This window comes from Suricata suricatta, chromosome 13 (genome assembly GCF_006229205.1).
Source record: "Suricata suricatta isolate VVHF042 chromosome 13, meerkat_22Aug2017_6uvM2_HiC, whole genome shotgun sequence".
NCBI classification, from domain to species: domain Eukaryota; kingdom Metazoa; phylum Chordata; class Mammalia; order Carnivora; family Herpestidae; genus Suricata; species Suricata suricatta.
The window spans coordinates 47,249,742-47,266,570 of NC_043712.1; the positions used below are offsets into that span (position 1 = coordinate 47,249,742).

At 38.4% G+C, this 16,829-nt stretch overlaps 1 protein-coding gene across 2 annotated transcripts in view; it reads right to left on the reverse strand.

The window, feature by feature from the left end:
- FOCAD (focadhesin) overlaps window positions 1–16,829 on the reverse strand; it is a 315,637-nt gene that overhangs the window by 99,842 nt on the left and 198,966 nt on the right. For both annotated transcript variants that reach the window (XM_029919606.1, XM_029919607.1), the window contains exons 19-20: window positions 13,037–13,175; window positions 9,261–9,446 (exon numbers count right to left, since the gene is read on the reverse strand). In XM_029919606.1, the coding sequence (XP_029775466.1) occupies window positions 9,261–9,446; window positions 13,037–13,175 (325 nt within the window). The remainder of the gene's footprint in view (window positions 1–9,260; window positions 9,447–13,036; window positions 13,176–16,829) is intronic.

Genomic DNA, 16,829 nt, shown 5'->3' on the forward strand with positions numbered 1-16,829 from the left:
AATTTGTTGCTGTTCTTCAAGATTACTTTGGCTAATTTTGGTCTTTTGCATTCCCACACAAATTTTAGAATCAGCTTATTAATTTCCAGTATCCTAAGTGGGATACTGCTTGCGACTGGATTGACTCTATCTGTTAATTTGAAGAGAACGGACATTTTTACATCTCGGTGTCTTCTAGTCCATAACCACTTTATATCATTCCACTTACTAGAATTTCATTAATTTTTCTCCATAATAGTTTGTAGCTTCCAGTTTAAAGGTTTTACACACTCTGCTAAATTTATACTAGTTAATTAATATTTTTCAGTGCTATTATAAATGGTAGTTTTAAATTTTTATTTTTGGTATGGTATATGAAAATATATAATGGATTTGTAGGTTGACCTTTGTCTGTAATGCAGTAACCTTGCTGAATTCATATATTAATCCTCATTTTTTCAAGTTTTTAAAATTTATCTTGAGAAAGAGAGAGCATGGGCAGGGAGGGGAAGGGCAGAGAGGAGGAAGAGAGGGGGAGAGAGAGGGGAGAGAGGGGGCAGAGAGAGAGGGGAGAAAGAGGGAGAAAGAGGGAGAAAGAGAGAGAGAGAGAGAGAGAGAGAGAGAGAGAGAGAGAGAGAATGAGAATGAATGAATATTCTAAGCAGGCTTAACACTGTCAGTGCAGAGCCTGACGTGGGATTTGAGCTCATGAACTACGAGATCATGACCTGAGTCAAAAACAAGTGTCAGACACTCAACCGACTGAGCCATCCAGGTGCCCCTATTTATTGATCCTAATTAGTTGTGGGTTATTTTGGATTTTCTACATACTACACAATCATCTGCAAAGTATGACTATTTAATTGAATAATCACAAATGCCTATTTTATTTATTGCTTTAAATTAAGCTTTATGCTCACCATGGGGCATAAACTCAAGATCCTGAGATCAAGAGTCACATGTTCTGCTGAGTCAGCCAGGCACCTCACCAATGACTAGCTTAATGTCTAATCTGTCATCTGCAAATAATTACTATTTTATTTCTTCCTTTCTAATGCTTATTACTTTTATTTCTTTTTCTTGGCTTATTACATTAGCTACAGTCTTCATCAAAATACTAAATAATATGGGCACCTGGGTGGCTCAGCCAGTTAAGTGTCTGACTTTGACTCAGGTGATGGTCTTGCGGTTCGTGGGTTTGAGCCCCACTTTGGGCTCTGTGCTGATAGTTCAGGGCCCGGAGCCTGCTTCAGATTCGGTGTCTCCCTCTCTCTCTCCTGCTCACACTCTTTCTCTCTCTCTCTCAAAAGTAAATAAACATTAAAAAAAATTTAAAAAAATATACTGAATAATAGTGCTTATAACAAACATCCCTATGTTTTCCCCAATCTCAAGGAGTACAAGTTTCAATATTTCAGTATTAAGTACAAAAACAATATTGTAGCTATTCTTTATTAGAATTTTAAAAAGTCCCTTTCAGGGGTGCCTGGGTGGCTCAGTTGGTTAAGCATCTGACTCTCAGGTTTGGTCTTACATTTGGTGAGTTCGAGCTCTGTGTTGGGTCTGCATTGAAAGCATGGAGCCTGCTTGGGAGTCTCTCTCTCCATCTCTCTCTGGTCCTCCCCCTTTTGCATGCTCTCTCAAAATAAACATTAAAAAAATGTTCCCTTCCATTCATAGTTGAATGAGAGTCTTTTATTGCATCATGAATGGGAATAAAATTTTTCAAAGGCTTTTTCTACATCTACTGAGATCATCTGAAGACTGTTCTGCCTTTTTCTATTAATGTACTGAATTATACTAATTTTTTTCAAACATTAAATTAACCCCACTTAATTGCTATGTATTACCCTCTAAGTATTGAATTCCATTTTCTAATATATTTTTGGGTAATTTTACAACCATGATCAGTGAAAGAGACTGGTTAATAGGTGTATAACATTCCCTTCTGGTACTTGGTATCAAGATTATGCTGACTGCATCAACAATGTTCCCGTTTTCCATTCTCTGTTAGAATTTATGAAAGACCATTATTATTTCTTCCTTGATTTGTTGTAAGAATTAAGCAAGGAATCCATCTGTACTTAGAGTTTTCTTTGTAGGAGTTATTACAGATTTAATTTCTTTAATACATATTGAAGTATTCATATAGTTTCTTTCTCCTTTTGTCAGTTTTGTAAGATTTTGTACTTTGATTTCTACATCCCATCCCAACTGTGAAACTTATTGGCTAAAAGTTCTCTATAATATCTTTTTATGGTCTTTTTGAATGCTGTAGGGTCTGAAGAGGTGTTTCCTTTGTTGTTCCTGATTAGAGATAATCTATATTTCTCTATTTTATTGTGTAGATTTACAATGGCTTTGTCAATTTTATTAAAGTTTTCAAAGAATCATTTTTTGGCAGTGATTTTCATTGTATGTTTTCTATTGTTTTCATTCTTATCTTTATTATTCCTTTCTTTAAGCTTAATTTCGGTTATTCTTGAAATGGAAGCTTAAATCATGATTGTTTTCCTTTCTTATTTTTTAACGTATGCACCGAAAGAACAAATTTCCATCTAGTGCTGCTTTAGCTACATCCCGAGTCATGCTTATTTTCATTATGATTCAGTTAAAAATAGTTTTTGATTTCCATTTTTATTTCTTCTTTGATCTATGGTTTGTAAGTATATTGTTCAGTGTTGAGACTACTAGACACTCGGGCTATCTTTTTATTTATTTTTAGCTCAATTCCACCACCATCAGAAGATAGACTCTAAATAACTTCAATGTCTTGAAATTTCTTGAAGTTTATGTCCGTCATATGGTCATTTTGGTAAGTTTCCCAAGTACTGTTAAAAAACATAAGAATTCTATCACTGTAAGTTACAATGCTCTATGTCAATTAAGTAAAGCTTGTTCAGAGTATTATTTTGTAAATTTACTGATTTTTTTGGTCTGCTTTTTAATCAAGGTATTAAAAATAGGTTTTAAAGTATCCTACTTCCATTATAGGTTTGTCTGTTTTTAAAATTTAAATTCCAGTTAGCTAACACACAGTGTAATATTACTTTCAGGTGTACAATGCAGTGATTCAACACTTAGATACGACACCCAGTGTTCATCACAACAAGTGCCCTCCTTAATTCCCATCTCCCATATAACCCATTCCCCCACCCACCTCCTTTCTGGTAGGTGTGTCTATTTTATCTCTTAGTTTTACTAATTCTCTCATATATTTTGAAATTATATTATTTTGTGCACACTGAGTAGAACTGTGATACTTTCTCGGGTGCCTGGGTGGCTCAGTCAGTTGAGCGTCTGACTTCCGCTCAGGTCATGATCTCACTGTTCGCGAGTTCGGGCCCCACATCGGGCTCTGTGCTGACAGCTCAGAGCCTGGAGCCTGTTTCAGATTCTGTGCCTCCCTTTCTGTCTCTGCCCCTCCCCATTCATGCTCTGTCTCTCTCTCTCAAAAATAAACAAAAAATATTTTTTTTAAATGTGAAATTTTCTTAACGAGGTGACTTCTTTATCTCCATGAATTGTCCCCTTCATTTCAAAGTTTCCTTCTCATGTATCCAGGACTTTTTCATCACATACTGGCCAGTATACAAGGGAACCACAGGAAAATCTACACGGTATTAGTGTTTTTTTTAATCAGAGAGGAGTTGTCCTCCCCTGTTAGGCTGATAGAGTGAAGGACTCATCATGAAACTGAATCAGAGATGGAGCTGGGTTAGACTTGTTTATAGCTTTGGTAACTCTCAGCCTACCTGGGAGTTCAACCCTGTTCCTAGGGCGCACCTCCCGCAGGACTTTCATCTGACAGCCTACTCCATCTCCTCAGTATAGAAAGCTTATGAGAGATTGAGATGTGTCAGAGGGTTTTGCCTTAGCTCTTTCACTCCCCATCCCATCAATCTTCAAAATTTGACAAATATCTTGAGGGAGAAGCAGCCTACGTGTCGAAGGCGCTGCGAGTCCCCAGTGTTGCCACTCAGGCACCACATGAATGACAAGATCTCTGTTGGTTTCTCTGCCTCCTGAACCAGCCTCCTGTTAAGATCAAGCCTGAATTTCAGCCTCCAGCTGAGGCAGAACAAGTAAGTGCACCCAGGTGAAAAGAGCTGTAGATCTTCACTCTCAATTCACTGCTGTGTGCTTTGTTTTCTGTCCCATTCACCCTGCTCTTCCTGGTTTCCAAGCACCACCAGGCTGGAGATTGCACCTTGCCTCTTAGAAGCGCCAGCCTGAACTTTCAGTGCAAACTCAAAATTCACCCAGATGGCTTATTAGATAGCTTATTAGCTTATTAGCCAGAGTCTCTACAGAAACAAAACCGAAAAGAGAATCTCAATCAATATGATATAATATTATATAAGAATTGGGTCACAAGATTATGGAGGCTAAGCAGTGCCTTAATCTTGTTGTCTGCAAGGAGGAGAGACCCAGGAGAGCTGCTGGTGTAATTCAGAGGAGACGGATGTCCTAGCTGAGGAAAGAGCAGGTTCGCCCCTTTACTAGTCTTCTGTTCTATTCAGGCCAGCAATGAACCGGGATGTTGTCCCCCCACCCCCCACATTAGGGAGGGTGAACTTCCTTATTCCATCTACTGATTCAAATGCTAACCTCTTCTAGAACCACACTCACATACATCCAGAAATAATGGGTTCCAAGCTACCTGGGTATCACTTAGCCCAGTCAAGTTGACACAGAAAAGGAACATGAAACCATTAAAAGCTCCACTGGTTTCTCTATATTCCAACAGATGTCTTCCCAGGCCAAGCCCCAACCCTAGCCCACAACCAAAATCAGTGACTATCTCTATGGGGCAGTGGGGGCAGAGTTCTAAAATGTTCTTTCTCTTCATTTTGTAATTTTAGTCTACCCATCTCCACTTTACTCATTCTCTGATGCCTTTAAAATGTGGTTTATCTTGGTCCCTTATCCAGTTGTGTCTAAATGTTAGCAGCAGCAGCAGCACTCTCCCATGACCTATCACATCCTTCTTGAAAGTGGAAGTTAAATCATTATACTAAAAACCTATATCTTGGGTCTATCCAATAAGAAGATGTAACTATTATAAATATTTATGTCCCCAACTTGAAACCTCCCAAATATATAAATCAATTCATCACCAACTTAAAGAAACTCATTGATAATGATACAAAAATAGTAGGGGATTTTAACACCCCACTTACAGCAATGCACAGATCTCTAAGTAGAAAATCAATAAAAAGAACAATGGCTTTGAATGACACACTGGATCTGATAGACTTAACAAACATATTTGGAACATTTCGTCCTAAAGTAGCAGAATATGCATTCTTCTCAACTGCCTATGACACAGTCTCCAGAATAGATCACATACTGGGTCACAAATCAGCCCTCAATAAGAACAAAGAGATCAATATCATACCATGCATGTTTTTAGGTCAAAATGCTATGAGATATGAAATCAACCACAAGAAAAAAATAGAAAAATCCACAAATACTTGGAGATTAAAGAACATCCTCCTAAAGAATGAATGGATTAACCAAGAAATTAAAGAGGAAAGTAAAAGTACATATGAGCCAATCAAAATGGAAACATGACCCTCTAAAACCTCTGGGATGCAGCAAAGGCAGTCATAGAGGTAAGTAGATAGCAATCCTAAAGAAGGAAGAAATGTCTCAAATACACAACCTAACCTTACACATAAAGGAGCTGGAAAAAGAACAGCAAATGAAGCCTAAAACCAGCAGAAGAAGGGAAAGAATAAAGATCAGAGAAAAAGTCAATGATATCGAAATAAAAAAACAGTAGAACAGATCGACAAAACTAGGAGCTGTTCTTAGAGAGAATCAACAAAATTGATAGACCCCTAGCCAGATTTATCAAAAAGAAAAAGGAAAGCACTCAAATAAATAAAATCACAAATGAAAGAGATCATAACCAACACCACAGAAATACAAACAATAAGAAGAGTATACATGAGCAATTATATGCCAACAAAACGGGCAATCTGGAAGAAATGGATATATTCCTAGAAACATGATAAACTACTAAAATTGAAATGGAAGAAATAGAAAATTTGAAAAGACCCATAGCCAGTAAAGAAATTGAATCAATAATAAAAAATCTCCTAATGAACAAGAGTGCAAGGCCAGATGGCTTCCCAAGGGAATTCTACCAAACATTTAAAGGGTTAAGACCTATTCTTTTGAAGCTGTTCCAGCGGTACCTGGGTGGCTAAGTCGGTTTGGTGTCTGAATTCAGCTTAGGTCATGATCTTGGGTTTAAGTCCTGCACTGGGCTCTTTGCTGACAGCTTGAAGCCTGCGGCCTGCTTTGGATTCTGTGTCTCCCTCTCCATCCTCCACTCATGCTCTGTCTCTCACTCTCTCTCTCTCAAAAATAAATAAGCATTAAAACAATAAATAAATAAATGAAGCTGTCCCAAAAAAGTAGAAATGGAAGCAAAACTTCTAAACTCATTCTATGAGGCCAGCATTACCTTGATTCCAAAACCAGACAAAGGTCCCACTAAAAAGGACAGATTACAGACCAATTTCCCTGATGAACATGGATGTAAAAATAGTCAACAAGACACTAGCCAATCAAATCCAATAACACATTAAACAAATTATTCACCATGATCAGGAGGGATTTATTCCTGGGCTGCAAGGGCAGTTCAATATCTCAAATCAATCAATGTGATACTTCCCACATTAATAAAAGAAGGATAAGAACCACATGATCCTCTCAACAGATACAGAAAAAGCATTAAAAAATGCAGCAAACTTTTGATAAAAACTCTCAAGACAGTAGTGATAGAAGGAACATACTTCAACATCATAAGAGCCATATAAGAAAGACCCAAAGCTAGTATCATCTTCAATAGGGAAAGATTGAGAGCTTTCCCTCTCAGGTCAGGAACACGACAGGAATGTCCCCTCTCATTGGTGTTGTTCAACTAAGTACTGAAAGTCCTAGCCTCAGCAATCAGACAACAAAGAAATAAAAGGCATCCAAATCAGCAAGGAAGAAGGCAAACTTCCACTCTTTGCAGACATGATACTCTAGGTAGAAAACCCAAAAGGGGCGCCTGGGTGGCCTGGTTAAGCATCTGACTTCGTCTCAGGTCATGATCTCACGGTTTTTGAGTTCAAACCCCACTTCGGGCTCTGAGCTGACAGCTCAGAACCTGGAGCCTGCTTCAGATCCTGTATCTCCCTCTCTCTCTGTCCCTCACCTGCTCATGCTCTGTCTCCCTCTCTCTCTCTCTCTCTCAAAAATAAATAAACAGTAAAAAAAAAAAAAAAAAAAAGAAATTTAAAAAAGAAAACCCAAAAGACTCCACCACAAAACTGCTAGAACTGATACATGAATTCAGCAAAGTCTCAGGATATAAAATCAACATACAGAAATCAGTTGCATCTTTATCCACCAATAATGAAGCAGCAGAAAGAGAAACCAAGGAATTGATCCCATTTACAAGTGCAACAAAAGTTATAAATACCTGGGAGTAAACCTAACCAGGGAGGTAAAAGATCTGTATGCTGAAAACTAGAAAGCTTATGAACAAAATTAAAGAAGACAAAAGAAATGAAAAATATTCCATGCTCATGGACTGGAAGAAAAAAATGTTAAAATATTGATGTGTAGTAATCTACACATTCAATGCAATCCCTATCAAAATAACACCAGTGTTCTTTGCAATGCTAGAATAAACAATGTAAAACTGGTAGGGAACCAGAAAAGACCCCAAATAGCCAAAGTAGTATTGAAAAAGAAGGAGGCATCACAATTCCAAATTCAAGCTGTATTACAAAGCTGTAAGCATCAAGACAGTATGGTACCGGCACAAAAACTCAGATCAATGGACCAGAATAAAGAACCCAGAAATAGACCCACAGATGTATGGCTAACTAATCTTTGACAAAGAAGGAGAGTATTCAATGGCAAAAAGACACTCTCTTCAGCAAATGGTGTGAGGGAACCTGGACCACTTTCTTACACCATACACAAAAATAAACTCAATATTGATGAAAGACCTAAAGCCAGGAAACCATCAAAACCCCAGAGGAAAAAACAGGCAACACCTCTTTGACCTTAGCCTCAGCAACTTCTTACTAGACACGTCTCCAGAGGCAAGGGAAACAAAACCAAAAATGAACTGTTGGGACCTCATCAAGATGAAAACTTCTGCACAGCGAAGGAAACGATCAACCAAACTAAAACGCAACCAACGGAATGGGAGAAGATAATTTGCGAATGACATTATCAGATAAAGGGTTATTATCTAAAATCTATAAAAAACTTACCAAACTCAACATCCAAAAAACAATTAATCCAGTGAAGAAAAGGGCCAAAGACATGAAAAGGCACTTTTCCAAAGAGGACATCCAGATGGCCAACAGGCACATGAAATGATGCTCAACATCACTCATCATCAGGTAAATACAAATCAAAACCACATTGAGATACCACCTCACACCTGTCAGAGTGGCTAAAATGAACAATTAAGGAAACAACAACTGGTGGCAAAGATGCAGAGAAAGGGAAAGCCTCTTGCATTGCTGGTGGGAATGCAAACTGGTGCAGCCGCTCTAAAGAACAGTGTGGAGGTTCCTCAAGAAATTAAAAAAAGAACTACTCAATGACGCAGTAATTGCACTAATAAGTATTTATCCAAAGGACACAAAAGTGCTGATTCAAAGGGGCACGTGCACCCCAATGTTTATAGCAGCATTATCAAATTATGGAAAAAGCCTAAAAGATGTGGTGTGTATATATACAATAGAATATTACTTGACTATCAATATTACTTGGCAATCAAAAATCCTGTCATTTGCAACAAAAGTGGATGGCACTAGAATGTATTATATAAGCGAAATAAGTCAGTCAGAGAAAGACAAATATCTTAGAATTTAATCATATGTGGTATTTAAGAAACAAAACAGATGAACATAGGGGAAGGGAAAGAAAAATATTATAACAACAGAGAGGGAGGCAAACCATAAGTGACTCTTAAATACTTGGAACAAACGGAGGGTTGCTGGAGGGGAGGTGGGTGGGGGGATGGGCTAAATGGGTGATGGGCATTAAGGAGGACACTTTTTGGGATGAGCACTGGGTAGTATACGTATGTGGCAAATCACTAAATTCTACTCCTGAAGCTATTATTAAACTATGTGTTAATGAACTTGGATTTAAATTTTTAAAATTTAATTAAGAATTAATTAATTAAAATAAAATTGAGAACACTTCCTGATTAAAACAAAACCCTATACCTTGATATTATGTAGTGTACTCACCTGCAAGACCAGGTTTCAAACCTGGTTGTTTATTTGTTTCATACATTTTCAATATAAAATTGGGGATTCCTGCTACAGTCTTTCCTTGGTCTGAACGAACACCTCCTTTTAATGCAGAGTGATACACTCCACGGGGCATATTCACCATTTCTTGCCTCACAAGGGATGTAAAAAATTCCTCCAAAGCTGAAAGATCAAAAGTAAATATAATATGTTAGGAGAACATAATTCGTTCTTAACTCACATATATTTACTTACATGAATACTTACACACACCCCAACACACCTATATTTCAGACCAAACTTCACAAAGGGAAAAGGGAAGCCTTGATTCCCATCTCTTTCTTAGTCTTCCCAAATTATAACATGGAGCCCAGCTACTCAAGTGTAAAAACGTCATCACTCTTAATAATTCCTCTCTATCTCACACTTCTTATATGTAATCTGCTAGCATGTCCTTCTAGATTTACCTTCAGAGATATATCCTGGATCTATCATCCATTTCTCTCCATGTTCAGTGCTACTTGCCTACAAAACAGGTTTGTATTCCAGTGTTATTTTCCTAAGGGCCACTAGAGGTTGCCCAATGCAGAAACAAACACAACAAAAACATCTAAGCTAAACAAGTGGTACGGAAAACAAACAAGACAACCCACTGCCTGTGTCTCTCATAGGAACACAAAAGAAGGGTCCACCTCACTAAACAGGAATTTCATTCTTCATAGATCTCAAAGTCTGCTTCAAATGACCATGATTAAATTATAGACAGCAGGTGCTCACTGGAACATCTATTATGCACCCAGTTCCATTACTCCCACGTAGAACCTTCCTAGATGTGATCATGCTTCTCCACTGAAAGCCCAGAGAACACCTGTGTGGGATGTTTCCATTTACCCCTCCAAACCCACCCTCTACCCTCTCCACCCTGCTCCACCCTGACATTAACCACCCTGGGACAATCGATCCACCACTGCTTGTGAATTTCCTCCAACTCCGACCACACAACTGTCAATGGTCCCTGTGTGAAACCCTCAAGGACTCCACCTGAATGTGCCTTTTCTGTCAAACCCCTGATTCATACATCATCTAAATGAAAGAGATGAGTGACATCCAATCACAGGTCACATAGCCCAATCCCTGCATATGCACACACGGGTAGGACTGCTTCACTCTGGGTGTGAGTACAGACTTTGCAGCGTGTCGCTAAGAGTCATGTTTGTGAAGACAGAAGGGGCTATGGTGGGAGAAGGTAATTTCATGCTTTCTCAGAAGGGAATCTAGTTTGGCAAAAGTTCATACGTGTCAGGAGGTAAGTACACATCTGCATGCAGAGCCAGGAACGGAAATCTGTCTACTTGTCAAGCTCTCAGAGAACTGAGGATTCTCAGATTAACTCGAGCCCTGAAAATGGTTGAAATGAGGGTAGGACACCATGAGTATAAGCCATATATGCAGCACCATCTTTCCCAGCCACTACGCTAGCAACTATGAACTTTTTCTCCTGCTTCTAAGCTTTGCCCTGTCCCTCCGGATGGTCAAGTGAGAATTTAAAGGAGCTGAAAAATTTGTAGAATACAGAGTGTTAGATATAAATGTTTAAAACACCCTCAATGTCCTTTAAATAGGTGAGTGGACAAACTATACTACATCCTATAATAGAATACTATTCTATAATGAAAAGAAATTGATAAAGGCAAGTATTGGGGTAAATATCAAAGGCACTATGCTGTGTGAAAAAAATTTTTAAACTAAAAAGTGTATAAAGTATATGGGGAGGGGAAAAACTCTAGTGAAATCCTAATAAGTCTATAGTGTTTTTTTGCTTTGTTTTATTTTTTAAAGAGAGCACAAGCAGGGGAGGAGTAAAGGGAGACAGAATCTTCAGCAGGCTCCACGCTCAGTGCAGAGCCTGACACGGGGCTTGATCCCATAGCCCTGGAATCATGACCTGAGCCGAAATCGAGAGTTGGACACTGAACCAACTGAGCCTCCCAGGAGCCCCTAACGGGTCTATGGTTTAAATAATGGCTGTGTACCAGCGTGAACTTCCTGGTTTTAATAATGAACTAAAGCATGTGAGCAGTTATCCAGCTGGCTATGCTACGGTGTACTTGCAACTTCTTTTAAGTCTAAACTTATTTCAAAATTTAAAAAAAAAGTAACACCCCTATTTAAAACAAGGCAAATTACTGGATTCCCTCAGCAGCTGCTTTTGTGTTTGTTTGAAAAGAAATGAGAGAAGAAAAGGACCAGGATTCACTCATGCTCAGTGCAATTTGGTTGGCTGACTGTAGAAACCTTGCATGCATTACCCACCCTCTACCTCTTAGGGCCTATGTTCCTAAGGCCAGTGCTTTCTCCTGGTTCCTTTTTGAGTTCTCCAGTAACTACAGGGAAACCGAGGCCCAGAAAAATAAAGAACTTTGCTCCATGACGACATGGTTTGCTAGACACAGGCAGTTTCCAGAGTTACCCCCATCTGATGTTACTGAATTTTCTCAAACAGACATACTTGCTGAACTCAAATCCTCCCCTTCTCTCTTGGGGAAAGACACTCGTAACCATCAAGTACAAACGATGCAGAAGAGCCACCACATTAATGGCCACCACATTCTGAGAGAACAGAAGCAACACACCGTTTTTCTAATACTACCCACCTGGTGGGACAAAACAACATCATTTTGAAAGCCCAAAAGGAATAGGACTTCGACCTCTATGGTGATTTGGGTATGCAGGAGGAACCTTGGGTAACTGAAGGCTTTTTTCCTTCCTGGGACTCACTATTAAAACTGCAGAGGGGTTCTAGACTCTCCAGGGCCATGAGGTAGGAAATGGAGAACAGAAGAGAGGAAAAGAAAGAAGTCTTTAAGGCTCTCTTTTAGGATATCCAGAGAAAAGAAAATGTGAACTCTTTGTCTAAGGTGTTCTGTTTCAGTTTTCTCTAATGAAAGGAGGCAGGGATTTGGGACAGAATTGTCTAGAAATAGTATATATGTGCCTGAATTCCTCAGGAAATCTCCACTGGGGGGATGAAACCAAGGGGGAAAAATCCCCTATTATAGAATACAGAGATTTTGATTGGCAAGATGACATTTCTTTTTGGGCTGAACTTAATTTTCAGAAACTGACCTTTTTACATCCATGTACATTTAAGGTAGAATTGAGACAGAACAAGGTAATCGGTGCCTGCTCAGGAAAATGTTGGCTAATACTGAACTAGAATAATTAGATATAATTAGAATATTTTTTAAATGTCAAGGTCCTATAAGCTTTTTATCAAAATTGAATGATCATACAATTTAATCCATTTTTTAAACCATTAATTTACAGCTTTCAAATATTGATACCATCTTCAGAATACTCTAAAGAAAGAATAAATTCATAATGAAAGTACCCAGGAAATCTCTGAAGATTCTAACGATCTTTCCATTCAGCTTACAGAATAAAGAACCATTATTTGAGCCAGTGACTTAAAGTCCCACTGCAAATTTGGCTTGTAGAAGATAGCTTTCAAAATGAATTTTAATTTCTCCCTGAAAAAGGTTGTTTCCACTAGTTTTCCGGTTCCATTTTATTTGACTCTTAACGTTTTCCAGTGTGTTTTGAACACCATTACCACCTCTAGCAGTCCCTCTAAAACAGATACCTTTTGCCTTTCAGATAGAAAGGAAGCTATAATGAAAGGAAGCTATGATATGTACACATCAGAGACAAACACCATCAGACAGATAAAATCACTGACAAACGCTAGCTTCCCTGCACTAAACAGGAGTCACCTGGTAAAACCAAAGGAGCAGTGAGCGACAACAGTTTGAGATAGCAAGAGCCAGGAATGGAAAGATCCAGATCCTTTTCTTCACCCTCATCATCTTCATCTTCATCTAGCTCATCAGGAATAGGGATTTCTGGTCTTATCTGGAATGACAGAGAAGGCAACAGTGAAACATTACGTAAAATCTTTTCTTTGTCCTTTTTATGCGAAGATGTAAAGGCTGAGTTAGACTCGTTGGTCTGTAATGTCAAAAGACCATTAAAAATTAATTTTAAAATACCTGTTCATTTCCAGATTAACTAAATGGTAAATTCTATCTTATTAGATACAATCCCAGATCTGTGTAAAGACCTAATGGTTATATACTAAGAAAATTAGCGTAAGCCAGCCTAAGCAATGATTATTATAGAACACTAATAAAATTTTACAGCATTTGACAGAAAAACGCAAACACTGACAGATTCAATATACTGAACTTCTAATGGTTTGTAATTAAATATTTGCCTTGTCGGAATACTTTTTTTCTTAATTTGTGATTCTGGCCATATCTCTATGGCAAAGCTTAAAATCTTCCAGGAGAATATATAGTAGAGATCAGAAAAGGACAGAATGCTTTAGTTGGCTTTTTTTTAGACTCGGCAGTTTGTTGCTATAGAATATAAAAACACTAAAATCTGTAATTGGTAGCTATACTTTATTGTGTCTAATTTGCAATTTGAAGATTTTTGTGGGTGCTCTGTGATTAGTTAGGTTTGTTTGAACCAAAAATTTAAAAATGGAAAAAGATTACCACTATTGTAGTTTCTACAAGCTACAACTGTCAAGCAATTAATTAAATTTTTAATACTTTCAATGACACACCATCATAATGCCCACATGGAGATAATTAAGCATTAGGGGAGGAAATCAAAATATATAAAAGTGGTTCGCTATAACCATAAAGTGCCAGAACCCGGTCATTACCATTAGCCTGTCTCCCGGAGTTATTTTTAGAAATAATTAACAATTCCTGCAGACTGCCTTCTTCATAGGTCCCCAAAGCACTGTTCCATTTAGGAACTGCACTGAGTCAGGATTCTTGCAAGAGGATAAAAGAAAACAGAGAGGAAATGCTTCTCTTAAGTATAATAACCTCAACTCCAATGAAGCCTTTCAACCATAACTAGTGTTCTCTTCACTAGTGTAGGAATAAAAGCAACCTGACGAGTCGAGCACTTTCCAACACAAGATTTAATTCTGATTCAGTACTGAGTACCCAACTCTCAGAGGACCAAGCCAGCCATAATTACAGAGATAACAATAGGCACATAGGGCACAACGGCGTTTGTTGATATCAAGGCAAACTGGAGAAACTCGGGCACATTCGCAACCCTTTTGGCTCTCGCAAGCGGGGTTTTTCCAAGTGTCTCTGGTCTGTCTACATACTTTGAATTTGGCAGGTTTAGTATCATCAGGAGTTCTCTTAGAGATTCTAACCAGTCCTACTTGCCTACAAAGATCCAAAAAAGGAGTTGGTTCTGGGTCTGTTTGCCTTGCTTCCCTTTTACACATCGTAGTACACACTGAAAATGATACTTGAACAGCACACTGGGGGAAACAGACAGCAACGCTTACAGCCGCAGACGGCACAGCCTACACCAGCTACGGACCCAGTTATCAAAGTGCCGGGCAGCTCTGACACACGCCATGTCCACAGGTGGTGGGAGGTTTGGGGAGGCGGAAGACAGAGGTGACCACTTAAGTTAGTAAGAAAATGCAGAAGGATAGGTGAGGATAGGGGGAAATTGGAACCCGCCTGCTCTGTGGGTGGGAATGTAAAATGGTGCATGCAGCCCCTCTGAAAAACAGTTTGGCAGGTTCTCAAAAAGTTAAAAAAGCGTTACCCCGTGGCCCAGCGATTCCACTCCTAGGTATATAAGGAGAGAAATGAAAATAGATGATCAAACAAAATTTTGCATATGAATGTGAATGCATTATTTGTAACAGCAAAAAAATGGAAGCAACTCCAATGTCCATGAAGTGGTAAATGCATAAACAACGTATGGCATATCTACACAATGGAATATTATTCAGTCGTAAAAAGGTGTGAGGTACAGACAGGTGCTGGAGATGAACGAACCTCGAAAATATGCTAAATGAAGGAAGCCAGTCACAAAAGACCACACATTTACTATGTAACTTCATTATAGAAAAGGTTCAGGCTAGGAAAATTTAGAGACAGAAAGTAGATTAATGGGTGCTTAGGGCTGCGGGAGTGGAAAGGGGTGATGGCGATCGACTACTAATAAACTGTTCTAAAATTAGACTGTGGCTGCTCTGTGGTTCCTTGCACAGTTCTTTAAACACACTAAACCCACTGAATTGTACACTTTAAATGGGTGAATTATATGGGATGCGAATTATAGCTCAATAAAGCTGTTGAAAAAGAGAAGAAGAAGGTGAGGGGGGAGGGAGGAAGGGAGGGAGGATGAAAGGCAGGTTACAGGAGGAGGTGGAGAGGAAGGGGGGGGTGGGGTAGAGGAAGAGGAAGCAGAAGCAGGAAGCTGTCGCCACCTTCAGAGGGATCTTAACTGGTGTATGAACTATGGCAAACAACCAAATTTTTCCAATTGCAGAATTATTTAATGTAAAAGGGATACGATTATTTTTGCACACATTTTGGCCTATCCGGTCTTTCTGATCGGTCAACCCAAAGTCCTTAAAATGAGTCACAGGACCCAGGCCATCAATATCTCTTAGACGCACTCAAGAAAGACAGACCTACTAGGTCAGAGGTAAAAAATAACAATCCCCTCATCTATCTTATGTTGTCTAATTTTACATTCACATAACTGGATGCCTATATTAATTTATCTGCCATGTGGTAAAGAGCATATGTCTGCATCTTACATATGCATATATTTTAACAAAGAAACCACAGATACACAGCAATGTAAGAATAGCTGATAAATTCAGCCTACTTACAACGGTACGATTTATTTCTTGAAAGGTGAGATTATTCTCCTGGACAAATTAGCACTTATTGTTGGACCTTCCTTCCATTACATTTCCGTCCTCGGCTCACCTCTTAAAGAATTATTTGTCCTAGCTTCTCTATGTGAGGCCCAGGTTTTCCCTTGCCTTGTGTATAACTACTGAATTAAAATGTGTGTGCATACAACTAAGAAAAATCAGGAGAAGTCATATAAAATACCTGTAAAATTAAAACATTTTGGTAATTATATTAGCTACTAAAAAATCCAGGAAAACCACATATATATTTAAAACACATGCACATGTGCATGCACACATACACACACAACTACTAAATCTTTCCAATTAAAGCTAAGCTTTGTTGAAGAAACGTACATGGAGAGCCAAATATTAAATGATGAATGTCTTTTAGAATCTGCTTCAAACTGATTATTGGAAAACTTATACTACAAAATGCCTCACTATGGGTCTGAGCCAGATAACCTTTTAACCACCTGTCCTGTGTATAACCTATGAAAATCTAAGAGTTTGTGCATAAACACAGGATTTTATTTAGAACATGGCAAGTATTCGCATAAATTTATTTAAAAAGAGAAACAGCTTCTGATGAATGCAGTGACATTCACTTAAATCAAAGCCAAACAGGTTACACCATATTAATACCAACCCAGGATGCATAATGAGTTCTCTTATTTTACTCACTTCAAAAACTAACTCCAGAAATCAAGGACACAATATATCTAAAGATTCCTTAATAAAAAGCGTAATTTTTGAACAGCGAAGTAGTTTTTAATTAACCCAACTCAGAGACGAGAGTCTGTCTT